Below are 26,135 nucleotides of genomic sequence, written 5' to 3'. Positions count from 1 at the left end.
TCCAGGACCTGGACAGTTCTCTCCAGAGACCGGTGGGCCCCTCCAACTCCTCCGTGGTTTCCCGGAATCAAGTCTCTCACCTAAAAGGAGCGCAGAGGACGTGGGACTGGCGGCAGACGCGTGACCAGAGTGGAACCAAAAGTGGGTGGCCTGGGAACCTAAGGCGTGGCCAGAACTTACGGTAGGCAAGTGCGCATGCGCCAGATGCCCGTTGGCCAATGAGGACCCTAGGGTTGTGGCATGTGGCCTAGGAGGACGGCCAGGACTGGCCAGAAAGGAGAGGTGTGGAATGCAGGAAGAGAAGTGACGCGGACCAGACGGGTCTTGCCTGTTCCTAGAGAAAGGAAGGGGTTAGCCGCGGCGGGAACGGCCCCGCCAGTGAGGAGCGCAGGCAGCAAGGCTTAGTGGAAAAGGCGTGGCCCAGGCGTACCGCAGGGGCGTGACCCGAACGAGCTGTCCTTAGCCCTTACGTGAAGGGCGTGGCGTAGTCCCAAGGGTGTAAAAAAAGATGTTCGAATTGGCGGGAGGGTCGGCATACTTTAGGCGGAGTAAGGACGTGGGCCCAAGGGAGGGAGGTAGGGTAGGCAGAATAGTTGTGACTGGATGATCACTGGTATGTGAAACGAACTGCGCTCTGAGGCGCAGACTGGCTGAAGCGTGGAAAAGTGACCACAGATGGAAAGGCAGGCAGCGGAGTAGTGACGGGCAGGGGAGGTGGCGCGAAAAGGGAAGTAGGGACATGACGTAGTTGGAACGCAGAGACGTGCCTCGAACGTGGGGGCGCGGTCCTTACGTGTGGGCGTGCCTTGTTGCTCTGACGGGCGTAGCAAACATGGTGGAGCAGGCGGAGGGCAGAGGCGTGGGCAAGTTAGCGTGCAGGCGCGTGGCAGCGACAGGAGATGTGTAGCCAGAGCGCAGAGCTGGTGTGGACTCCGGCGCAGGGCAAGCGTGGTCAGGGCGAGATTTGAGCCTGGGTCGGGGACAGAGGCGGGACTGATAGGGGCGTAGCCTGGAATGACGAAATGACGTTTGCTGCGTGGGGACGTAGGTAAACGTGAGGGGGCGTGGGCAACATAGCTGCGTGCAGGATCTTCGGGTCCGGGAGCTAACGTGGAGGTTCTGGCTCAGGTAAGTCGTTCGGGTAAGGGCGGGAGGCAGTAAGGAGCATCGGCAGCATCGGGGCGTGGTCTGCCTGAGAGGGCAGGAACTCTGCCACCTGTCGCAGACACGACCGCGTGCTGCTATCGGCTCTGGAGCCAGGGAAGCTTTTGGTTCCGCGAGATTGGCCGGGGTCCTGGCGGGGCTTCTCTGAGGAATGGGAGTGGGAGGCTGGCGTCGGGGAAATAGCCACTTCCCCACTCTAGCTCTCTTTATCCACTTTGAGGATCACCAGACATCCTTTTAGGATTCTGTCTATTAAAAAGTAGAACAGCTTTCCCAGAGACATTGCGGAATGAGAGGAGTGCATTTCCAGAAACTGAGGAGCAGCAAGCTGGGACTCCCTCGGGTCTACATTGGTGATCTTCCCACCTGACTATGCCAGGGGCTATGGACAGAGTAGATCAAAAGCACAGTTGTGTCCCGTGGACAAATCTGAGTTTTTCTGTTGTGCCCTGCCCCAGAGCCGGAGGAGAGGAACCTCCGAAATGCAGACATTCTTGGTGACTGGGATTCTGTGTGATATTCAGCGTTAAATACTGCTGCGCTGAGGCTGCTGGAAACGCGTTAGTATTAATATCAGTGTACTTCCCTCACGTTTACTTTTGCTGGAAAAACTTGGGAAATGAGTTAACGAAGATGCATAAACCTTAATTTGTTTATATGTTCTCTGTTAGCCGTTGAATACCACATTGCTTTCTGCTTCCCCTTCTTCCTTTACTGATAATCTGACCATTTCCACTATGCACTTTGAAAGTCTTGCTGGAGTTTGGAGAATAGTCAGAAATCTCTGGTAAGAAATGCTGCCCCTGCGCATCTCTCAGAGCAGTCACTATTCGCAGCGCCTGCATCAGAGTCCCCAGTGAACCGAAGTTCACCCCACCTCCCCGTCTTCGGGGACTTAGTGAAAAGCTGGACTGTTCTTGAATATTTTGGAAATGAAAAACTTTCTGGGCTATTTTAAATCAGTACGTGGGCTGGGCTGGAATTAACCGAAAGGCCAAAACAGCAAGGGCACCATTCTCTGTGCCTATGCGTAGCTGCCCTGTTCTTGGAGCCAGGCAAAAAGGCTGCCACTGCTCACAGTTACAATGGAATAAAGGTTGAGTGCCTTGTGATTGCATATGAATGTTAAGGAAATTTGATGGAAAGAGGGAAATTCATCATGTCACTGGCCACACTGGGGCAGTTAGTTGCAACACACAAATCAGGTATAAGAAATATATTTTGAAACCTTTGGCAACCTCAGATTGGGATCACGCTCTCAAGGAAGAAGTGAATGAGAGGAGGAAGCTAAGCTTTCTTAAGACATAGCAGCGTAATATCTCAATTTAAGTTTCAGGAAATTGCAGAAGGCAGGCTTCCTTTTGAAATCAGGAGTTGAGAAAATGAAGAGTCAATCTGATGCCAATCAAGGAATTTTTCAATATAATTGTAACCTTTGGTTAGTACTTTTACGTCTCTTTTGCATAAGTCGCTTAATCAGGTGGAGTTCAAGCTATGAGGCATTTAATAAACACTTATGAATGACATTTAAAGACTTTTAGACTCTTTTCTTTTTTCACACATTTCTAAGGCTGCAAAACAACAGAAAAAGAACATGTTAGTAATATCCAAGGCATACATGAATAATCAGTGATAGCAAAGGATGTATAGCACAAAAGACTTAGCTCTCCTAGGCCCTATCCAGCCACAAACTGGTAATTGTTGAAATAGAGTATTGGGGGCAGGGCGCAGTGGCTCAAGCCTGTAATCCCAGCACTTTGGGAGGCCGAGATGGGCGGATCACGAGCTCAGGAGATCAAGACCATCCTGGCTAATACGGTGAAACCCCGTATCTACTAAAAAATACAAAAAACTAGCCGGGCGAGGTGGCGGGCGCCTGTAGTCCCAGCAAATGTAGTCCCAGCTACTCGGGAAGCTGAGGCAGGAGAATGGCGTAAACCCGGGAGGCGGAGCTTGCAGTGAGCTGAGATCCGGCCACTGCACTCCAGCCTGGGCGACAGAGCGAGGCTCCGTCTCAAAAAAAAAAAAAAAAAGAAATAGAGTATTGGATATATAGGTGATTTATTCTCACCTTTTTTTTGTACAAGTTTGAAGTTTGCCCTAACAAGGGGAAACAAATTCTAAATTTAGTTGACCCATGGTCTATTGCTGTTTAAACCTGTTAAGTGAATTCAGATAGTGAAGTTATTTAAAAACCAGATGCTCTCACCTGGCTCCAGGTACTATCAAGATAAGATATTGAAAGCTTATTGGCAGTCTGTCTTTTAAATCCTGAGCCAGACTTTTACATGGCTTCAACAGGGTGATTTTTCATGTCCTTAGACATTTTGACATACACACTCCCACTAAAAACTGTGTTTACACAACAGATAAAACGAAACAAAAGTGATTTTAACTTTGGTTTGAGAATTGTCAACACCTTTTAGGCAACGCAGACATACTTTAGGTGTCACTGGCTGTTACGAGTTGAATTGCATCCTCCCATCTCAAATTCATATATGTTTAAGTCTTAAGCCCCAGTACTTCAGAATGTGACCTCATATGGAGATTGGGTCTTTATAGAGGTAATTACAGTCATTAGGGTGGCCACTAGTCCAATATAACTGGTGTCCTTAATTAAAGGGGAAATTTGGAGACAAGATGAGAATGGCTTATGAAAATTGGACTTAATGCTGACACAAGCCAAGGAATTACCAGAAGCAAGGTTTATTAGGTGTTCTCCAGAGAAACAAAACCAATTGTGTGTCTGTGTGCGTATGTATGTGTGGGTGTGCCTGTGTGTGTCCATGTGCACGCGCACATGTGTGTGTGTGTGTGTTTAGGGAGAGAGAGATTTATTTTAAAAATTGGCTCATGAATGTAGGCTCATGAAATTTGCAGTGCAGGCCAACGGGCTGGAGACCAGGGAAGAGTTGATATACAGCCTGTCTTACTCAGTTTTGTGCTGTAACAGAATACCTGACACTGGATAATTTATAATGAACAGAAATTTATGTGGCTTATGATTCCGGAGGCTGGGAAGTCCAAGGGCATGGTGCCAGCATCTGCTCAACATCTAGTGAGGGCTTTCTCTTGCGTCATCCCATAGCACAAGGCAGAAGGGCATGAACATGTGCATGTGAGGGGTGGGAGAGATTGGGGGTGAAGAAGGAGGGAGGGAGGGTAACGAGGCCAAATTTATCCTTTTATCAGGAACCCACTACCTCAGAAACTAACCAGCTCCCCCTAATAATGGCATTAATCCATTCATGAGGGGAGAGCCCTCATGATTTAATCACCTCCCAACACTTTTGCATTGCAGATTGAGTTTCCAAAATGTGAACTTTGGGGACACATTCAGGCTGGATTGTGAGCACAAACTGGTGCCATGGCACAGCTCCAGTCCAAAGGCAGTCTGGAGGTAGAATTTCCTCTTCCTCAGGCAACCTGTCTTTTTTTCACTTAAGGCTTTCAACTGATTGGGTAGGGCCCACTCACATGAAGGGTAATCATCTTTATTCCAAGTCTACTGATTTAGATGTTAATCTCATCTAAAAAATACATTCACAGTGATATTTAAACTGGTATTTGACCAAACATCTGGGTACATGACCTACCCAAGTTGGCACATAAAATAACCATCCAAGTAGAAAGGCCTGGGACAGAGCTCTCATTGCCCTCAGAAGGAACCAACCCTGCAGAGAACTTGGACCTCAGATTTCTAGCCTCCATAACCGTGAGACAACAAAAAATTTTAAGCCACCCAGTCTATGGTACTTTCTTACAAACTAATACATTGGCCTGAAGACCTCCAGTAGGGAGTCAAGCCTAGAGGTAAGGAACCTCTATGGGATTCACAAACTTCCTACCAGTCCCCTTTAATGTAATGGCTGCACATCTCTGGCTCCCTGAGTTCAGCGCACATTCGCACAGTGACACATACACAAAGCAAAGCGCATGGCACTGTGCCAAAAGACTGGCTTCTTATCCTGCTGTGCTCTACTTCACAATGCACATAGAGATGATGCTCACTCCTTTCACGTAGGTGTAGTCTTCCCTCTAGCTTAGATGGAGCAGAGTCAAGGACAGCAGTGCAGAGGGGAGGAGCTAGTGCACAGCCAGTAACTAGCATGAATGTGCACAAAGAGAGGGGAGGATAAAAGCACGTTTGCCTCCTTGCTCAGCATCACTGAGGACCATGGTGTGGGTTTTGTATCTTACACTCTTCTTGGAAAGATGGTATGAAGAAATAAAGTTCAGATTTGTAAGGGAAATGTGTCTTTAGTGCCCCTCAACTTCTATGTTTGTGTCTTTTGCCACCCATTCCCACCTACCTCAACCCCCCCCCACCACCCCAGCATGGCCATACTGCTAAGAGCCCGTCTTTTGGCAAGAGAAGGCAGAATCTGAGATGGCAGAAACACCCTGCTGTGAACTGGTTGCTCTGTGTTTTTCTTACCCATACTATGTGCATTTCAAGAGACTCCTAAGGGAGAAATTACATACCTGGAAGGTACAGTTCAAGTCTTGGTCATCTTTGCATCATAGCACCCACCACTGTGCTTGGAGCAAAAGAAATGACAATACATTTTGAAATGAAAGTGCTAACTGGCAGAATCCCAGCCCTGTGAGACTAGATGGGGTTCATCGGGAGGGTCCTCTTTTAGATCAGGCAGGATTTGGGGGGTCCTTTGGATCTTTTAGCTAGGGATATGAGACCCTCTTCTCAAAGGAGAAATATTTACAAGTGTTTTAAAAGTATAGACATCCCTACAAATGGGTGATGGCGTTTGAGAAAAGGAAAGACCCCTAGTACTGTCTCAGAGCGTGCTGGCAGGCATGGCACAGTTCTTAGTTGTTGAAATTAGGACCAACATCTTTGTCCCCAAGGGAGCCTACTCGGGTCACTTGACTAGTACTCCCAGCACCCATTTTGAATGAGGCACTGTGTCCCTAAGAGATACAGCTCTGACCAAGGCAGACACGGTCCCTGCCACCATGGGGCTTAGATACTGGAGAGGATGTGGTGATAAAGTACATTCCTGGTCAGGTATTAATTCGACCCTGATAAACACTGTGACCACAAAGCAGTTCTGGGCTGACCTGGTGAGCACGTGGTCGGGAGAGCTTAGAGGAAGGGATGCTGGTGTCAGTCACCTGAAGTGGGGGTAGGGATTCACCACGCACAGATGGAGGGAGAGTCCAGGAAAGGAAGAGCATCTGCACAAGCTGGAGGGAAAGGCAGGAGTTGGAAGAACTAAAGTCCATGTGGCTGGTGGGCAGGCAGGAGCACCAAGTGAATGTGAGGGAAAGCAAGTGGGTCTGTCATCTTGGGGTGACCAGTGAGTTTGAGGAACAAAAATGGATGGATAATTGACTCCCATTTGCCCTCCCTCCACCTCAGGGTGTGTATTACTAGTCTGAATATTGTCCTACTTAGAGGTTTTCTCATGATCTTAAGTCTCTATCGCTTACAGCTTTCAATCCTCTGCCCTCTTCCCTCTAGGTTATTGGGTTCCTGCAAGTTATTTGGGAACTGATCAAGGTTTCAGGGTAAAGATGGTGGTGATGAACAGCCTGAGGGCCACTTGTCCTGTATCCCCATGCAAATTGCTGTGGAGAAGCTTCTAGATTCCAAGGCCCAGGCCATCCTGCAGCCTCTGTACTTGTACTTACAAAATCCAGAAATAAACCTGTGAGTACACCATTTCATTAAAGAGAGGAGAAAAGACTTGTTGGTTTTATAAAAATCACGTGTGTTAAGCATCTGTAGCTATGATGTCATTGGCATTCCAGTGTGAGCTTATATGCCTTATGGACTGTGAGAATAACTGTTTCTCTATTTGTCCAGTAAAATAAATGTGGAACATTCTTTCTTGACAAATGTTAAAATGTTACAATGATGTCATGCAGAAACTGGAGAAGGTTTCAGATATTCTGGAACCTGTTCTTTATTATTTATTGTTAGCAGTTGTCTTTTTACTAAGGTTGATCCACAAACTGCAGATTATTTCTGTGAATCTAAATTGCAGGAAGCTGCACATGAATGTTTGCAAGCACTTCAGTGGCTTCATGCTTCAGAATAGTCTCTCCAGAGGTAAGAATTGCAGAATTAATTCTAGCTGACTGATTTGCAGGTGTGTGCTCTGCTGTAAAAACAGAAGATCGTGTGATGCAGCAGACGGTCTTCCTCAAGCCTTCTCATCTTGTTCCCCTCCTGGAAATACAAGGTACTATCCGCAGCTGGATGTTGCAGGGATTCTCCACTGCGGCACGATGGACATTGGGGATAGATCATTCTGTGGTGTGGGGGCTGCCCTTTGCTCACTAGATGTTGAATGGCATCCCTGATCTCTTACCAGTAGCACTCCCCAAATGATCACACTCAGATATGTTTCAGGACATTACTAAATGTCCCCTGGGAGGGAGGGCAAAATAACCCTGGGAGAGAACCACTGAGATGATAGGAGAGATGTCTGTGATGGTGGAGAGATGTGTGTAATGAATTGGCTAAATATATCTTTTAGTTTTTAAAATATATTTTTCACTATTCACAATGAATTTACATAGTTTTCAAATACTGGCTTGTTTCAGAATTTGAGGTTTCTCAGATTGTGCTCTTTGGGTTTACCCTTGTTGAACCTCCGTGCACATAAGAAAAGGAATTCCATTAATAATGTTGATCTAGCTGGATCCATTGACTTGAAACTGCTTCAAAAGAATTTTTTATTACAAATTTATTTTGTTTTATCCCAACATTGACTATGTTCTCGTTGAGATGAGTTGGTCGGGGTCATAAGAAATTTATGATTGCTGGGTGTGCCATATCCTACCCAGATTGGCTTATTCCAAACCCGGGCACTGCCTTCTAAGGCTTAACGTGGAAAAAATTTAGTCATTTATCTAGTTACTAACGTTTTGTGTGAGTGTGGGGTTTCTGCCTTGATCTTTAGTTTGTCTTTTTTTTTCTGAAAGTTGAGAGTTAAATGCCTAAAGTCCAGTCAGCCTATGCCATTAGGATAGTTTGCTGCTTTTAGTGCCAACAGAAACCAAACAGTGGTCCCCCGAGGAGGTGGGGTTCACTTGAGTAATAGCTGTATTATATGATGTGTTCTTCTTTCCAAGTTACTAGAAAAAACAGGTGAAAGTCACCATTTGATTTTGTTTGTGGTATATTTCACTGTTCCAACCTGTTTGCCCCAAGAAGAATATTGTGGTCTTTCTTGCCCTGAGCCTTTGAGCAGGTCCTATTCCTATATTCTGGACCCTCATCTGCTCAATTGTAAAAACAATTCTCCTTGTTTCTGACAGCTCAGTACCCCAATGGAAAGCTAGTGTACACTTGTAACCAAGAATAACCCGAGATTCTTGAGGGTTAGAAACTCAGTTATGTGGCCGCGCATGGTGGCTCATCCCAGCACTTTTGGGAGACCAAGGCGGGCGGATCAGCTGAGATCAGGAGTTCAAGACCAGCCTGACCAACGTAGTGAAACCTCATCTCTACTAAAAATACAAAAATTAGCTGGGCATGGTGGTGCATGCCTGTAGTCTCAGCTACTCAGGAGGCTGAGGCAGGAGAATCACTTGAACCTGGGAGGCAGAGGTTGCAATGAGCCAGGACCTGTACTCTGTCTCAAAAAAAAAAAAAAAAAAACGAAAAGAAAAGAAACTCAATTGTGGCAGCTACTTCTAGTACTTTGATTGTTATCATCATCATAGGCTCAGTGCCTGCCTCAGATGTTTTAAGTCTGACCATTTTAAGAGGAGGCAAAGCAGCATAAGGAGTGAATGAAAGTAGGAGGTTGTGGCAAATCGGAAAGCAGCATTTCAGGTCAGCCCTGTGCTCTGTGCTCATCATATCTTTGCTCCCAAGGCTCTCCACAGATAATCTTTAGCTGTCAACTCAGATTGCTGTTTGCTGTTATCTCAAGTAGCAGACAGTAACTGTTGAAAGTCCTAACTTGAGGGACTTGTAATAAAACAAGATAAAAATAAAAGCCTACACCTGTTATCCAAGATGAAAATAAAATCAATTTCACTTAGTGTATCATCTAGTGAAATTTAGCATAATGACCACATAAAAAGATTTAGGTGGCCGGGCACGGTGGCTCACGCCTGTAACCCCAGCACTTTGGGAGGCCAAGGCGGGCAGATCGCGAGGTCAGGAGATTGAGACCATCCTGGCTAACATGGTGAAACCCCTTCTCTACTAAAATACAAAAAATTTGCCAGGCATAGTGGTACGCGCCTGTGGTCCCAGCTACTCAGGAGGCTGTGAGGCAGGGGGATCTCTTGAACCTGGAAGTCGGAGGTTGCAGTGACCCGAGATCGTGCCACTGCTCTTCAACCTGGGCGACAGAGCAGGACTCCGTCTCAAAAAAAAAAAAATTAGGCATGAGATCTTAGACCATAGGAAAATTAATCATGTTAATTCTTCATGAAATATAAAGATTATCAGCTATAATGTAAATAGTACAAATGTAATATTATTCCAGTGATTCTTAATGTTCATGATCTCCCTGCTTTTAGAAAGAAAAGAAACATTTCCTTTTAGGATAACTTGGACTAGAATGGTGCTGTCTAAAATGTAGCCACAATTAAATGTAGCCATTATGGGTATTTACCTGTAAATTTAAGCACATTAACATAGCCTCACGTGACTACAACTTACCATAATGGACATTTTCATCTTTAGAGAAAGTTGTATTTGACAGCACTGATCTATATTAGAATTCAACTGTATTATAAAGTTCTATTATTTTTCCAATTAATTTTGAAGAACCAAAGCCTGGAGAACAATACTTTTTTTTTTTAAATTTAGCTTTTAAGTTCAGGGGTATGTGTGCGGGTTTGTTGTATAGGTAAACTTGTCATGGGCGTTGTACAGATGAGGACAAGAGTTTTAACAGGCTTGTTGTGCAATGTGTTCCTAAAGACCTCTGATATAGGCTGGGATGCCCCAGACTATATTGTCTTCATTAACTTTCAAAGGATCTTGAGAAACAGTGGGAGATTAGGAGTCCCATGGAATTGTACTAATGGCTTCAGGGTTGTCTTCAGCTACCTGGGACTGACTATTAGCCCTGGAAGTGACCACCAAGAAATGTGGGCTTTTAGTCTCCTTTGCTGATAACTGCATGTGTCTCCTATGGCTAATGGACTTGGCATCCAAGTGCCTTTTACAGCCCTGATGCTCTAACAAGGCAATTTGTGATCCTGCGATCATCCTCAGCCAAGTCATACAGAGGATCCCTGTGTATCCCATCACTGCACTAAGGCCAAGGCCTACGCAGATGGTCTTCAATTACATGAGGAAATAGCACATCCCTCATAAAAAGGGTGGTACATAGCAAGGGACCAGATAAAAAGCACATGAGGGTATAGGGCAACATTGTCCTATAGACATATAATTGAGCCACATGTAATTCTCAGTTTTCTAATAGTCATATTAGAAAAGGGGAAAAGAAAACAGGTGAAATTAATTTTAGTAACTTTTTTTTTTTTACTTAACCCAGTGTATCCAGGATATTATCACTTTAACATGTGATCCATATAACAATTGTTAATGAGTTTACATTCTTTACCTTGCACCAAGTCTTCAAAGCCTGTTGGGTGTTTGAAATTTACAGCACCACTCGTTTAGGATTGACCAAGGGGGCAGCATGGGAACGCCAGCGTTTGGAAAGAATGAGGAGAATGATTAGATAAATGAGGAGGGTTCTAATAGAAAAACACAGGCACTTGGACCCAGAAGTTCCACTTGATATACTGTCTTCAGCACAGGAGCACCCTGACAAAGCTGGTAATTTGGGAAAACTGAGTGGCTGAACTCAGGGTAAAGGGAAGTGAGAAAAGAGGACAAGTGACCAAGAGGCTTTGTGTGAAGTCTGCGGTGTAGGGTTCAGAACTAGGCTAGTGGTCTGGGCAAGGCGAGGAAGAGCTAAACCTGAACGATTGTTAAAGAAAAATAATGTGATCCGTGGCAGTAATGGGAAATAAAGCAAAAAGAAGCAAACTTCTTCAGTGATACGCTTCATCTGATGCATTCGATCTACCATAGTAGTTGAAAGCCAGCTTGCATCAGGGCGCGGTGGTTCACGCCTGTAATCCCAGTACTGTGGGAGGCTGAGGGGGGCGGATCACGAGGTCAGGAGATGGAGACCATCCTGGCTAACATGGTGAAACCCCATCTCTACTAAAAATACAAAAAATTAGCTGGGCGTGGTGGCAGACACCTGTAGTCTCAGCTATTTGGGAGGGGTGAGGCAAGAGAATGGCGTGAACCTAGGAGGCGGATCTTGCATTGAGCCGAGATTGGGCCACTGCACTCCAGCCTGGGCGACAGAGCGAGACTCCGTCTCAAAAAAAAAAAAAGCCAGCTTGCTTGCAGAGCAGTGGGGGAGGCCGATAACTAAGCGCGTGTACATAAAATTGTAACTCTACCCATGTAATAATGTTGTGAAGGGCAAAACCAGAGGGCTATGATTAAAAATTCAAGGGGATCATGTTATAATAGGGTAGTCAAAGAGGAGAGATGGTGACAAGGCAATAACAGGAGCCAGTGCCAAGTGGAATGAGGGGAAATTGATTCCAGCAGAGGAGGAGAATCAGGAACTAAGGGGCTTGATGCAGAAATGAGCTTTCTACATTTGAAGAGCCCAGGGACATACAAGGAGGCTAGAGAAATAGGTGGTGCAAGCATAAAATAAGTCAAACACAGGACTAGGCATATAAATAAGAACTAAGACCAAGTGCATCCTCACCATGAAATCTAAAGGAGTTTTCTTGCTCATCAGTGAGAGATTATTGACACCTTTTTAATGACAGTGTGCCCTTCACTCACTTAAACCATGATTGAAATAGTCACAGTCTCTTCACTTTCTACACATAAGAAAAACCTGAAAATGAGGCCTCTGTTAGAATGCTTCGTCATTACCTTCCTGTTTTGAGGGAAAGTATGACAACTGCCAAGAAATCATTTCTATCTGTATTTTGTTAAAATGGCAGAAGGGGAGGGAAGAGGAAAAGTGTGAGTTTATCGTTAGCAAAACAAGCCCTTGGCAAAAAGTTGGCTTCAATAGGGGGATAGTGACCAAGGACTGCCTCTCCCCACAGTGGGTTGGATGGTCTAGCCTAGATGGATGGTCTTTGTTTAAAAAGGAGGAGGTGGGTAGGAGGAAAGAAAACCTTCTGGAAGCTGAACTTGTAACTGAAGGGCATAAATTGATCATGTCATTATGGTCATTAAAGAGCAATTGCAGGAATAGGCCCAGTTGTCTTGGGCTGGTATTTGCATGAGTGTGAGTGTTGATACTTCCCGTTTCATGAATGAGATGGGGAACAATTAAGGGTGACCAAGGCATCATCTTAGGGAGCTGATTGTCACTCCAGTTCTTCCCTAGTCTTCACAGGAGAATGGCTTTGAATGGCTTTGAAGAATGTGAATTCTCACATTATCAACCACTGAGTGTCTCAGAGGGGAAGGTGCGTAGTCTCTTTGTGTCAGGAATCTTTAAAAATAGAATCGGCCCTTTAAGGGCTTTCTAGAAGGAATCTGCATTCTGATCAGATTATAGTATTGAAATATTGTGCCAGTTCAAATGCATTTTTAATTTTTGGCTCTTAAATTTAATGGAAAATTATTGTTCTTCTGTGAGGAATTCTTTCATACTAAGAAAAATTAAAACATTGGGTTCAACCTGTTGGGTATTATGCTCACATGGCTGGGGTGACAGGACCGTTGGGACCCCAAGCCTCAGTGTCACTCCATATACCAAACCTGCATGTCTACCCTTTATAGTTAAAGTAGAACTTAATTTTTTAAATTAAGTTTAAATCTCTTTAGAGATAAGAGAATACTATGTTATAGGAAGAATTAGGAAAAAGAGAAGAATATTCTGAGTTTCTGTAGACTGAGATTCTCAACTGGGCCACTGTTGACATTTGGGGCTGAGTAACTCGTTGCAGTGGTGGCTTCCTCTGCTTTGTGGAATGTTTAGCAGCATCCCTGGCATCTATCCACTAGATGGCAGTAGCACCCTCTTCCAGTTGTGACAATGAAAAATGTCTCTAGACAATGCCAAATGTCCCCTAGGGCCATAGTCACTCTCTTTGATGAGACCACCGGTCTGGACACTCCCAAGAGAGCTCAGTGTCTGTACTGCCAGGACACTTTTGCCCACCCTCACAAAAAAATAAAGCTAAAGCTAAGATTTTAAACTTCCATCTTTGGGCTGCTACTGAAGCAGAACTATCCCCCCTGTAAGAGTAAACCAGAGGGAAGTTTCTGGTTTTTATGGAAACAAGAGGGTGTCTCTGCCATGTTTGGGGGATTTGACTCGGTAGGAGCTGCCTAGTTATTTCTTAAATCCTTAGACCCATTCTTAGTGGTAGGGCGAGATGCAGAGGGGTCACTGGTAATGATTTCTCTCAATACATGTTTCTCCTAGTTTTCCTGTTGTTCTTGATCCTACCCATCCATGGTACTTCTAAAGGACAGGCAGCTGGACCACCCCAAACTGATACACATTGGTTCTGCTCATCACACATGGGGGTCTCAACAGGCCGATCTGTGTTATCAGCAAGTCTGCTGATACTTATCAGGGACTTGCTACAGAGACCTGGTGCTTGACTCTGGAGGACAATCAGCATCAGCAGTGTCGTCAGTGCCTGTGGGGGATGAATTGTATGTGTACACCTTAATAGATAATCTCCACATCCCTGTGACACACTGCGACCTCCAGGGACCTTAGCAATGCCGATGTTCTAGCCAGGTTTTGCAGGATGGCTGCCTGGTCCTCAGAGTTTGCTTACATAGGAGGTGAACTCAACTCAGCATGCACAGTTATGTGGGGCAAGCACCTTACAGGATGCAGGCTACGCAAGCCTTGATTTCTACCAGCCAACCAATTAAACACAATACTTGATTGAACATTTCCTTTCTCAAAGTTCTGCCCCCATTTTTTTTGTGTGTGTTTTTTGAAAATAAGTCTGTTATTGAAAATCAAATTAGTTTGTCTTTGTATTTAGAGCTAGTTTGGGGGCTTAGGGCTTGGGAAATTCTCAATGAAGAAAAGAAACTCATTTATGAATACCTATTTCCACATGGCACTAATCTCCATGCATTTTACTGTTATCACAGGACTGATAGCACTTGGTTTAGGTGAGCTTAGTAGGCAGACTGAGATGAGTTGGGTTTTCAAGATGGCAGAATGCTGTTCTTCTGCTTTTAGCCTTTGCTTGTCTTTTAGCCTTTGCTTTAGTCAGCTGATTAAGGCCCTGAATGGCTAATTGCTAAAGCTGTTAGTTCCCATTAGCCTTGACAGGGTCTCCAGAAGTGAAATTGCCTCATATGTGATGCTAGATAGTGGACAGTCTTGATAATAGCCTGACCTGCTTTCTCCTAGTGCATCCACTCTGGGAGAGCGTGGACCTGGTTCCTGGGGGCGATCAACAGTCACCCATCAACATCTGGTGGAGGGACAGTGTTTATGATGCCGGCTTAAAACCGCTTACCATCTCTTATGACCCAGCCACCTGCCTCCACGTCTGGAATAATGGGTACTCTTTCCTCGTGGAATTTGAAGATTCTACACATAAATCAGGTGAGGGCAAGATCTGGTGGTCTTGTAAGGAGTTAAAGAAACAGTGTCATGTTAACAGAGGACAGATCAAACTCTCTCCATGGTAGTATTGACCTCTTTGTGAGCAATGGCATGGAAGTCATTGGAATTTTAAAAAAAATTATGGTAAAATATGCATAATATGAAATTTATCATCTTATCCATTTTTAAGAATACAGGCCGGGCGCGGTGACTCAAGCCTGTAATCCCAGCACTTTGGGAGGCCAAGACGGGCGGATCACGAGGTCAGGAGATCGAGACCATCCTGGTTAACATGGTGAAACCCCGTCTCTACTAAAAAATACAAAAAACTAGCCGGGCGCGGTGGCGGGCACCTGTAGTCCCAGCTCCTCGGGAGGCTGAGGCAGGAGAATGGCGGGAACCTGGGAGGCGGGGCTTGCAGTGAGCTGAGATCTGGCCACTGCACTCCAGCCTGGGCGACAGAGCAAGACTCCGTCTCAAAAAAAAAAAAAAGAATACAGTTAAGTAGTAGTATATTAAGTACATTTCCATTATTGTACAATCATCACCACCATCTAGCTCCAGAAATCCTTTCATCTTGCAAAACTGAAACTTTACCCATTAAACAGTAGTGCCCCATTCACCCTCCCTCCAGCTCCTCGCAATCAGTATTGGCTTTCTTTCTTTTCTTTCTTTTCTTTCCTTTCTTTCCTTCTTTCTTTCCTTTCTTTCTTTTCTTCTTCCCCTCCCCTCCCCTCCCTTCCCCCTCCCCTCCCCTCCCCTTTTCCTCCGCGTCCGTCTCCTTCTCCTTCTCCTACCCCTTCTTCTTCTTCTCCTCCTCCTTCTCCTTCTCCTTTCTTGACAGATTCTTGCTCTGTCACCTAGGCTGGAGTACAGTGGGGTAGTCTCGGCTCACTGCAACCTCTGCCTCCCAGGTTCAAGTGATTCTCCTGCCTCAGCCTCCCAAGTTGCTGGGATTATAGGCGCCCATCACCACGCCCAGCTAACTTTTGTATTTTTAGTAGAGGGGGGTTTTACCATGTTGTCCAGGATGCTCTTGAACTCCTGACCTCAAGTCATCTGCCCGCCTCGGTCTCCCAAAGATCACAGACATGAACCACCACGCCCAGCCAGTATTCTGCTTTCTGTCTCTGTGAATCGAACTACTCTAGGCACCTCATATGAGTGTAATCATACAGTATTTGTCTTTTTGTGACTGGCTTATTTCACTTGGTATAATGTCCTCAGAGTTCATCCATGTTGTAGTGTGTGTCAGAATTTCCTTCCTTTTTAAGGCTTAATGATACTCCATTATATGGATAGACCACATTTGTTTATCTATTCCTTACCTTTTGGCTTTTGTGAATAACGCTGCTATGAACGTGGGTGTACAAATGTCTCTTTTTGTTCTTTTGGGTATATGCCCTGAATGGGCTTTCTGGATGATCATTGGACTCACTTTTCAGTGTATGGAAAAATTCCCTTTTCTTTTTTATGGATGTTTCCTTCTAGTATAGGTAATATTTTTTATTAACAAATACATATATCTCTGTGTACAGATTTTGTAATTGGCATAGAAGAAAGGGCATGAAATGAAATGAAAGCTTTACCAGAAATCTATTTTCTGTGTGTTTATGTGTTGCATATGTACTAGTTTTCCTCTGCTGGCTTACTTTGCAAATAACTTCTATATTAAATAGTAATTCTATTTAATTACATTGTAAAATATAAGATCACAATACAGAGCAGAAGGATAATTAGGCAAGAAAAACACGTTTTATATTTGTGGCCACCTAATAACGTGTATGAATTTTATCATTATTTATGTGTCCAACATTTTCTGAGTGGCAACTATGTGCAAAGCACTGCACGAAGTGCCAGGAGTACTAATTGTCAACCACCCAAAGGGCAAAGTCTAGTGAGGGAAGAATACTTGAAATTAAAATTATAAAGCAAGTGTGGTTTGAAAATGTTTCTGAGAGGGCTATGGGGCCACAGAGGAAGGCGCGTGATACAGACTACTCAGCGGAGTCTATGATGATCTCACTAAGGAGGAGCCATTTATATTAGGTATTAAAGGATGTATGGAAGTTTGCCAAGAGCATTAAAAGGGCATTCTGGACTGAGGGAAAGTCGTGCAAAGGCAGATGTGATAGAATGTTCAGGAAATGACCAAAAAAACAAAAACAAAATGATGTGGCCAGAATGTTGAATGTGTGTTGTGGGGAGAGGCAGTGAGAGTGGTGATCATCAAAGGATAATAGGGTAGATGGAGGGCAGGCTCGTCAGAAACTAGTTATATGTAAATGAGAGAGTGGCATAGCATGATTTTGTTTAATTAGCCAGTTACTTTATGTTTTTAGATTAGCCCAGGCCACAATGCAGGGCCACAAGTTGAGATTAATCCAAGTGATAGGTGGTTGGAGATTAAATTAAGGCAATAGAAATATAGAAAATAGCAACTTTTAAAAAGCATTTCTGAAATAAAAGCAACAGAACTAGGAGGTGACATCCTCTTCCAGAGAACAGAAAGCAAAGTTAACCAAGACCTTGAGGCGTCTCACTTAGGAGACTTGGGGGAATGGTGATGCCAGAAAATAAGTTCATGAGTGGTGGACAAGGAATAATTTGTAGAGAAGTTATCTTAATCCATTTGTGTTGCTACAAAGGAATATCTGAAACTCTGTAATTTATAAAGAAAAGAGGTTTACTTGACTCATGGTGCTGCAGGCTGTACAGGAAACATGCTGCTCACATCTGTATCTGGTGAGGTCCTCAAACTGTGTCTCCTCATGTTGGAAGGCCACGGGGAGCCAGCACGCAGAGATCACATGGTAAGAGGGAAAGGAGGAGGTACCAGGCTCTTTTCAGCAATCAGTTCTGTGACTGGACGCGATGGCTCACACCTGTAATCCCAGCTCGTTGGGAGGCCAATGCGGGAGGATCACTTGAGGCCAGGAATTGGAGACCAGTCTGGGCAATATAGTGAGACCTTGTCTATACAAAAAAAATTAAAAAAAAAAAAACAACAACAAAAAAAACAGCCAGGCATGGTGGCACATGCCTGTAGTCCCAGCTACTTGGGAGGCTGAGGTGGGAGCGTCACTTGAGCCTAGCAGGTCAAGGCTGCAGTGAGTCACAGTTGTGCCACCGTACTCCAGCCTGGGTGACAGAGTGAGACCCTGTCTCAAAAAAAAGAAAAAACCTAAATCAGTTATCTTGGGAACTAAGAGTAAGAACTCACTTCCACCCGAATGGCATGAAGCTATTTATAAGAGATCTGCCTGCGTGATCCAAACACCTCCCATGAAGCCCCACCTCCAACACTGGGGAGCAGGTGTCAACATGAGACCTGGCAGGACCAAACAGACCATATGCAAACCATAGCAAAAGTATAGGGAGATCATAAGGAAATATAATTGCTTCTTATAACTTTTTTGTAATTTAGGTTTTGTTTGGTTTGTTGGTTTTGCTTTTTTTTTAATAGGATCTCACTTTATCACCCAGGCTGGTGTGCAGTGGTGCAGTCATAGCTCACTGCAACCTTGAACTTCTTAGCCCAAGTGATTCTTCCGTCTCAGCTTCCCAAGTAGCAGGGACTACACAGTTGCGTACCACCACACCTAACTCATTTTAAAATTTTTTGTAGAGACGAGGTCTCACTGTGTTGCCAAGGCTGGGCTTGAACTCCTGGCCTCAGGTGATGCTCTTGCCCCAGCCTCCCAAAGTGCTGACGTGAGCCAACGCACCTGGCAGTAATTTAGTTTTAAATGTAATATCAACAATAAAAAGAACATTTTAAGTGGTCATCTCTCAAAGAAGAAGTGTGTCTTCAACTTTTTTTTTTTTTTTTTGAGATGGAGTCTTGCTCTGTCACCTAAGATGGCGTACAGAGGCACGATCTTGGCTCACTGCATCCTCTGCCTCCCAGATTCAAGCGATCCTTCCACCTCAGCTTCCTGAGAAGCTGGGATTACAGACACCCACCACCACACCTGCTGATTTTTGTATTTTTTTTTTTTTTAGTAGAGATGGGGTTTCACCATGTTGGCCAGGCTGGTCCCAATCTCTTGACCTCAAATGATCCACCCACCTTGGCCTCCCAAAGTCTTGGGATTACACATGTGAGCCACTGCACCCAGCCAGTCTTCAAGTGTTGTCTAATTCCTATAAGGATAATTTATTTTTCTCAACATAAACATTTTCTCTTTTAATGTAAATGGATTTTAGATGTTAGTATTTCATGGAAAGCAGAATGGGAACGAGCAAATGTTGATCCCTTACTGAAATGCGACTCAGTTTGCTATATGAATTTTATTTTTTCTCCCTAAGTCCTTTTATTCCAAAGAAATATTAATTGCTATTCTTGCCTAAATTTCTTCCTGGTCTTTGTTTCTATCTCATTTTGGATTGTCATATGGTTTTCTTAGTGGCTTTACTTTGGGTGAGGAAACATGTTTAAATGTCATAGGTTGACTGAGGGTGTGGGTTTATTCTGGAGAGATTCTGTGTAGTCATGGGTTAACCCTCTTTCCATGGTGTTTCAGCTGCACTTAGTGCATTGGAATGCAGTCATTGAAAACTTTGAGGACGCAGCACCGGAAGAAAATGGTTTGGCTGTGATAGGAGTATTTTTAAAGGTAAAAAAAACTCACCAACTTTAAATGATGTGGTGTATTCTAGAATGAAAAGATAGAACATTATAATATTGTTGTTTACTTTAAGAATATTGGGATCCATACACTGGTAAGATAAATAGTGCTTGAAATACAGGATTGTTAAGGATATATTTTAAATGGCATGAAACTGTGCCGTCCAATAGAGTGATCACAAGCCACATGTGACAGTTGAGCTCTTGAAATGTGGCTGGTGTAACTTAGGAAATGAAGATTTAATTTACTTCTAATTCACTTAAATTTCAATTAAAAAACTGATATTCAATTCAGTTATTGAAAAACTTTTGGGTCGGGTGCAGTGGCTCACACCTGTAATCCCAGCTTTTTGGGAGGCCGAGGCAGACGGATCACTTAAGGCCAGGAGTTCGAAACCAGCCTGGCCAATGTGGCGAAACCCCGTCTCTACTAAAATTACAAAACTTAGCCAGGCGTGATGGCAGGCGCCTGTAATCCCAGCTTCTTGGGAAGCTGAGGCATAAGAATTGCTTGAACCCACAAGGCAGAGGTTGTAGTGAGCCAGGATCGTGCCACTGCACCCCAGCCTGGGCGGCAGAGTGAGACTCTGTCTCCAAAGAAAAAAAGAAGAAAAACTTTTAAGAATGTTTGGAACCATTTGGATATGTATATATATGTTTTCAAGTATAAATTTTTTTAAATCTAAATATAGATCAAGTATCTTGATGAAAAAGGTAGCATCCAAATTGAGATGTGCTGAAGTATAAAATACACAACAGATTTTTAAAACTTAGTATGGAAAAAACATAAACCATCTCAGTAACTTTTCTTACTGATTACGTGTTGAAGTGATAATATATTGAATATATTTGGTAAAATTATATTATTAAAAAGGATTTCATCTATTTCTTTTTACTTTTTAAATGTGGCTACTAGAAAATTAATTACCTCTGTGGCTTGTATCATACTTCTATTTTTAAGCACTGGTATAAAAGGATAAAGGCAAATAAATAAATAATGGTTACAATGTAAAATGTATTTTACACCAGGTGTGGTGGCTCACACCTGTTGTCCCAGCACTTTGGGGAGTCCAAGGCGGGCAGATTACTTGAGTCCAGGAGTTCGAGACCAGCCTGGCCATCATGGCAAAACCCCGTCTCTACTGAAAATACAAAAATTAGCTGGGTGTGGTGGCGGGCACCTGTAGTCTCAGCTACTCGGGAGGCTGAGGCAAGAGGATCACTTGAATTCAGGAGGCAGGGGCTGCAGTCAGCCGAGATCACGCCACTGCACTCCAGCCTGGGTGACGGAGTGAGACTCTGTCTCAAAAAATGAAAAAGAATACATTTTAAACAGAAGAATGTATTTTAAACAGAAAGATAAAGGCCGTAAACTCTAGGAAATCCTCATGAAGGGAACTAATATTTATGAGTGCTAAGTGACTCCATATTTGCCAAGTACTTAGTTTATCTTTCTAGGAACTCTCTGATGGCAATATTATTGTCTCCATTTTTCAGATGAAGAAAGTGAAGCTCAGTGAGGTTAAGTGCTTTCCTGCTAGGTCACACAGCTAGCTAATGGAGGACTGGGGTTAAAAATCCGTAGGCCACACTCTCATGGGGCCCCTGAGCTCTTGCAGGTTCGGCAGCTGCAGGCTCCCTGCATGCTCCCAACTTTCATCTGCACTGGAGGCTGAGTGTTTTAAGGGTACCTGGGGTTTATTTTAATCAGGTATAGTAAGACATGCAGACATGGGAATGACTGTCATGAAGGAAGAAGCTGATCCTATTCCCAGATCCCTAGAAGCTGGAGGCATGACACACCGTGCAGGGCCACATGAGGAAGTACCGGGGTTGGTCAGGAGGCAGAGAAAGTGAGGGGGAAATGCGGGCAAGAGCTTTTATTGAGTTTTCAGTGGGAAGGAACAGGCGAGGCAGGGTATGCAGGCTCGGGATTGGCTACTTCGAATAATTTCAGAGTGTTCCGTGGCCTAGGGGGCTGTCCCCACTTGGCTGATACCTGACCGTGGGGTGATTGGTGCAGGAGAACAGTGGCCCTGGTGTAAGAGCCTGATAAAGTAGATGGCGGGGCTGTAAGCTCTGGATTGCAAATGAAGGGCGCTCTTGCAGCTGTCTGTTCTCTCTGGGAATCAGCCAACCTTGGGAGGGACAGTGCTTGTGGTGTCAACAAGTCCCCAGATGTCAGAGCATTAAATACAAAAGCTATTAATAGAAAACGTGCTTTATATACTGAGGCTCCTGGAACATGCCCTTGAGGACTTAGGGGTCTGTGCCGAAAGCCTGGCCTTCATGTGCTGTAGCCTGTTTGAAGAGCTTCAGCCTCCAGGGTCCCTGTGGGCCAAGGCTTAGAAAGGCTGGGGGAGGTGAGTGGAGCAGGAGCACCTTTCCCTGTGGACTACAGGCACAACCTCAGACAGCCTGCTCATGTATTCTGTGTCCAGTTTAATTCGGCGATGTTTATAACATTCTAAATTGCCAGTTTCAGCGGTTTCAGACTGTGATTTCTTTTTAGATAATCACCAGATGGTCATTTTTAATTCATATTTCATTCCAGTTCTACAGTGAGATGTCCGTTGTTTTTAATGTTTTCTCATTTGTTGTTCTTTAGCTAGGCAAACATCATAAAGAGCTATAGAAATTGGTGGATTCCATGCCATCAACTAAGCATGGGGTAGTATTTTTCCTAAATTACCTGAAATATATTTTATGTTTCAATCTCAAGAGTGGCGACATTACCAAGGCACTTTGAATTGGGAAGTTTAACTAGGGGAACTGTATTCCGGTTCTCTTTGAACATTGCCTTAGAAGGAGACCTGTAATTTATGAATGACCCTGGCCCTGGGTCACATTGCAGGGGACAGAGGTGATCATGTGGGTGGGCCAATGAGCTTCCTGGTTTTGCTGCGGTGCTGCTGAGGACTTGGGGACTCAGGAACATATTGCTGTCCCCTCCTCTGTTCCTGACACTGGCTCCTTCTAAGTCCTTGTGAACACACCCAGAGCAGCCTTCTTTTCTGTAACTGCCATCCCACAGGCAGGGAGCAGAGAGCAGTTCTACAGAAACTTGCCTTGTCCAGCTGGAAAGAACAATGACCCACATCCTTCAGGTTGGATGCCTTTGTCTAGCCCCCCAAGATTATTTCTTCTATATTCAGATTATTTGAGATTCTATATTCAGAATCTCAAAGGGCTGTGCTCTGGAGGCCCATATATTCTCTCCTCCCTTTCTTCCCCCACTGTATCCTTCTGGTCCCCACCTCTTTCCCCCTCCTTTCCTCTCCATTTCCCTCTTTCTTCCTCTCCCCATTTAGTACAGAATTCTGGCTCCTCCTGATCTGCATTTCATTTTTTGTTTCTATCAACTTTTATTTTAGATACAGGGGTACCATGTGCAGGTTTGTTACATAAGTATGTTGCATGATGCTAAGGTTTAGGGTATGGATTCCATCACTCAGGTAATGAGCACAGTACCCAATGGGTAGTTTTTAACCTACCCCTCTCTCCAGTAACCCCCAATGTCTATTGTTCCCATCTCTATATCTGTGTGCTGAATGTTTAGTTCTCTCAAGGACATGCAGTACTTGGTTTTCTGTTCTTGCATTAATTCGCTTAGGATGATGGCTTCCAGCTGCATCCATGTTGCTGCAAAGGACATGATTTCATTTTTTGTGGCTGTGTAGTATTCCATAGTGTATATATTATCACATTTTCTTTATCCAGTCCACCGCTGATGGGCACCTAGGTTGATTCTATGTCTTTGCTGTTGTGAATAGTGTGACAATGAACAGATGAGTGCCTGTGTCTTTTTGGCAAAATGATTTATTTTCCTTTGGGTTTATACCCAGTAATGGTATTGCTGCATTGAATGGTAGCTCTGTTTTTAGTTATTTGAGAAATCTCCAAACTGCTTTCCACAGTGGCTGAACTAATTTACATTCCCACCAACAGTGTATATGCATTCCCTTTTTCCACAGCTTCACCAACATCTGTTGTTTTTTGACTTTTTATTAATGGCCATTCTGACTGTTGTAAGATGGTATCTCATTGGGTTTTGATTTGCACTTTTCTGATGATTAGTGATGATGAGCATTTTTCATGTTTGTTGGCCACTTGTATGTCTTGAGAAGTGTGTGCTCATGTCCTTTGCCCATTTTTAATGGGGTTATTTGTTTTTCTGCATTTCATTTTAAAAGGAAAATTCTCAGTCTCCCTTGAAGAAGTGAAGCCTCCTTCTTTATGCGCTGGCCACTGTCTAATACCTCCCAACAATACTTAGAGGAGACTACCTGCTGGAGCCTCACTAGAATTGAGAGATCAAATGGTTTTGGTTGTTTTCCCACTAGGGAATATAAAAAATACACAGTTAATTGCAGAAACAAAGGCTGGGCATGATTCCATCCTAAGCAGCGATTCTTCAGGTAGCTGCTCAGAAGGGCCTGGAGCTCCTCTGGACCACTGTTCATCTCCAGATACTCCCTGAGAACCATCACCTCGTCGTCTGATTCCTGAGTGGTTTTCACTACTAAATAATGACTCAGTAACCAATCTCTTGGCCAGGAAGCTCTCATGGAATTTGGGTCATTGGCACTTCCTGCCTGGTGCCCACCTGTCTAGATTACTGGACCCAAGTAGGTCCAGTATCTCCCTGGTCCAGCCCTGTCTGAGTCCATCACCTGGATCATTAAGAAGCAGCCAGTAGAGGTTGATCATGATCAGGTACATTCTCTCCACAATTTTCATCTAAGGAAATCCTCGTCTCCCCTTTTAAAACAAAGCTGGGCTCAGATGTGGCATCAGTTTTAACATCTTGTAATGCTTATGCATTTTTATTGAAGTGTACCAATGTCTTATCTCAGTTTGGACATGAATTTAGAGGTATTTCAGATTAGCGAAAGAAGAGTTAAAGTGACATGTTTTTATTATACATGCATCGTGTAGATTCTCTATGAAAATTAATACCCTTTTAAATAAAAAAAAGAAGGCTGGAAATGGGTGTATTCAAAACCCTTTAAAATCCTTAAGGGAGTTTTGCTATAGAATCTCAGGATAAAGACAGACTCCAGCAATGTTCATCCAGAAATTTTCATGTAAGTCAGTTGTTTGAAACTTGGAATTTATTTTTCTCTTAGAAACCAAATCTAAGTGGCGGTCACTGCATCAGCACACAAAATCCTGTTTAATTCATAAACTAAACTGTAATAATAACTGCGTATACGTGTTCATATTGGATTTTTATTGACTATAAAGCTTCCAGCCTCTTTTATGCAGCCAGGATAACAGTGATACCAAAACCTATCAAAGATTAGACCATCCTACCCCTGAAAAATAGCAATAGGCCAATATCTCTGAAAAATATGTAACAACAACAAAAAAAGCTAAATAAAATACTAGAAATAGAGTCTAGTAGTGCATTAGAAGAATATATACTTTGTCCAGGTAGGGTTTATTCCAGTAATCCAAAGATGGTTCAGTACTAAGAATGATACACTTACGATTAATGGATTTCATCCTGTCAACAAATCTATATGATCATTTCCATAGATTTCCTAAAATACATTAGATAAAACCCACCATCCCTTAAAAAAATTTTTTTTTAATGAAACAGAAATGGAGAATTCCCTAACTGGATGAAGTAGATTTATCTCAGCTCAAAAATAAATAATATGTTTAAATGTTAACTCCATGATTATTAGCAAACTAAATACTAAATTTAATTGAATTAACCTCAGGCAGGAGCCAATAAAGTTAGACCAAAAAAGATAAAGAACATTAGAGAAACACTAAAAACTCCTACAAAGATAATTCAGCAATTAGTGGAGTACCATGTCAGTTTATAGAAATCAATTCCTTTGACACATGTAACTCACAATTAGTTAGAAGACATAACAGAAGAAGGAAGCCTATTTATAATAGAAACTAAAAGACTAAAATGCTCTTAATAAACAACATAAACTGTTAACAAGAAAACTATAAAACATTTCTGAGGGACACAGAAGACTTGAATTTATAAAATTCATATACCCTGTTTTTAAATAGGAAGATATCATAAAGACACCTTTGATGTCAATTCTCCTTAAGTTGTGATTCCATAAATTTAATATGGTTTTAATAAAAATACCAACAGAATTTTAAAACTAGATATAGTACTTCTAGAGTTCATGTGGAAAAGCAAATAAGCATGAACAGCTGGAAAAATTCTAAAGGAGAAAATAAGGAATGATTAGACCCATAAGGCTTTAAAGCCACAATAATTAAATAGGATGATACTAGCACATGAATAGGAAGATAATCAAGGGAAGAAAATAGTTCAGAAATATGGCCAAGTACATGAGAATTTACTTTATGATAAAGATAGCATCTCAGCTCAATGCAGGAAAAGATAAATCCAGTAAATGGTATTGGGGGACAACCGAGCAGGCATTTAGGAGAAAAAGTTGGACCCATCGTTCAATCCTGACAAAAATATATTCCGGATGGAACAAAACTTCAAAGGTAAAAAAATGCCATAAAATTACGAGGGTAGGAAGATTCTTTCATACATCCAAATGGAGGAAGCTTTTCTAACTATAAATCAAAACCCAGAAGTAATCAAGAAAACAACTAGCAATTAGACTACATACAAAAATTTTAAAATCCTTTCTGATGAAAATCACCATAAACAAAAGATAGATGACATACAGGGAAAACATTTGCAACTGTTTACTCATTCAGCTACTATTTATTGAATGCCTACTGTATGCCAGCTACCCTTCTAGGTG

General features: G+C 43.2%; 1 protein-coding gene across 2 annotated transcripts; it reads left to right on the top strand.

Annotated features, from left to right (window-relative positions):
* Positions 1–297: 297 nt before the first annotated feature.
* On the top strand, positions 298–25,587 carry LOC117077260 (carbonic anhydrase 5B, mitochondrial-like). Of its 2 annotated transcripts, XM_033200912.1 has the most exons (5): positions 6,867–7,240; positions 14,550–14,747; positions 17,457–17,560; positions 19,274–19,366; positions 23,571–25,587. In XM_033200912.1, the coding sequence occupies exons 1-5, from the start codon at positions 7,027–7,029 to the stop codon at positions 23,598–23,600; spliced, it is 639 nt and encodes a 212-aa protein (XP_033056803.1). In that variant the 5' UTR covers positions 6,867–7,026; the 3' UTR covers positions 23,601–25,587. The 2 variants fall into 2 exon arrangements, 1 of the variants encoding a protein (XP_033056803.1); XR_004434717.1 differs by lacking the exons at positions 6,867–7,240; positions 17,457–17,560 and adding an exon at positions 298–1,128.
* Positions 25,588–26,135: the final 548 nt, after the last annotated feature.

This window comes from Trachypithecus francoisi, unplaced genomic scaffold (assembly GCF_009764315.1).
Source record: "Trachypithecus francoisi isolate TF-2019V2 unplaced genomic scaffold, Tfra_2.0 Lachesis_group6, whole genome shotgun sequence".
Classification (NCBI taxonomy): Eukaryota; Metazoa; Chordata; class Mammalia; order Primates; family Cercopithecidae; genus Trachypithecus; species Trachypithecus francoisi.
The sequence above is the reverse complement of the archived record's forward strand: the minus strand, read 5'-3'. Positions and strand labels throughout refer to the sequence as shown.

What these genes read in the sequence shown, in the direction of transcription:
- LOC117077260 (XM_033200912.1), top strand. Translation starts at nt 7,027, where the DNA reads ATGTTAAAATGTTACAATGATGTCATGCAGAAACTGGAGAAGGTTTCA. An exon ending in TCAGAATAGTCTCTCCAGAG is followed by an intron (nt 7,241 to 14,549) that starts GTAAGAATTGCA and finishes GCTTTCTCCTAG; the next exon opens with TGCATCCACTCTGGGAGAGC. An exon ending in AGATTCTACACATAAATCAG is followed by an intron (nt 14,748 to 17,456) that starts GTGAGGGCAAGA and finishes ATGGTGCTGCAG; the next exon opens with GCTGTACAGGAAACATGCTG.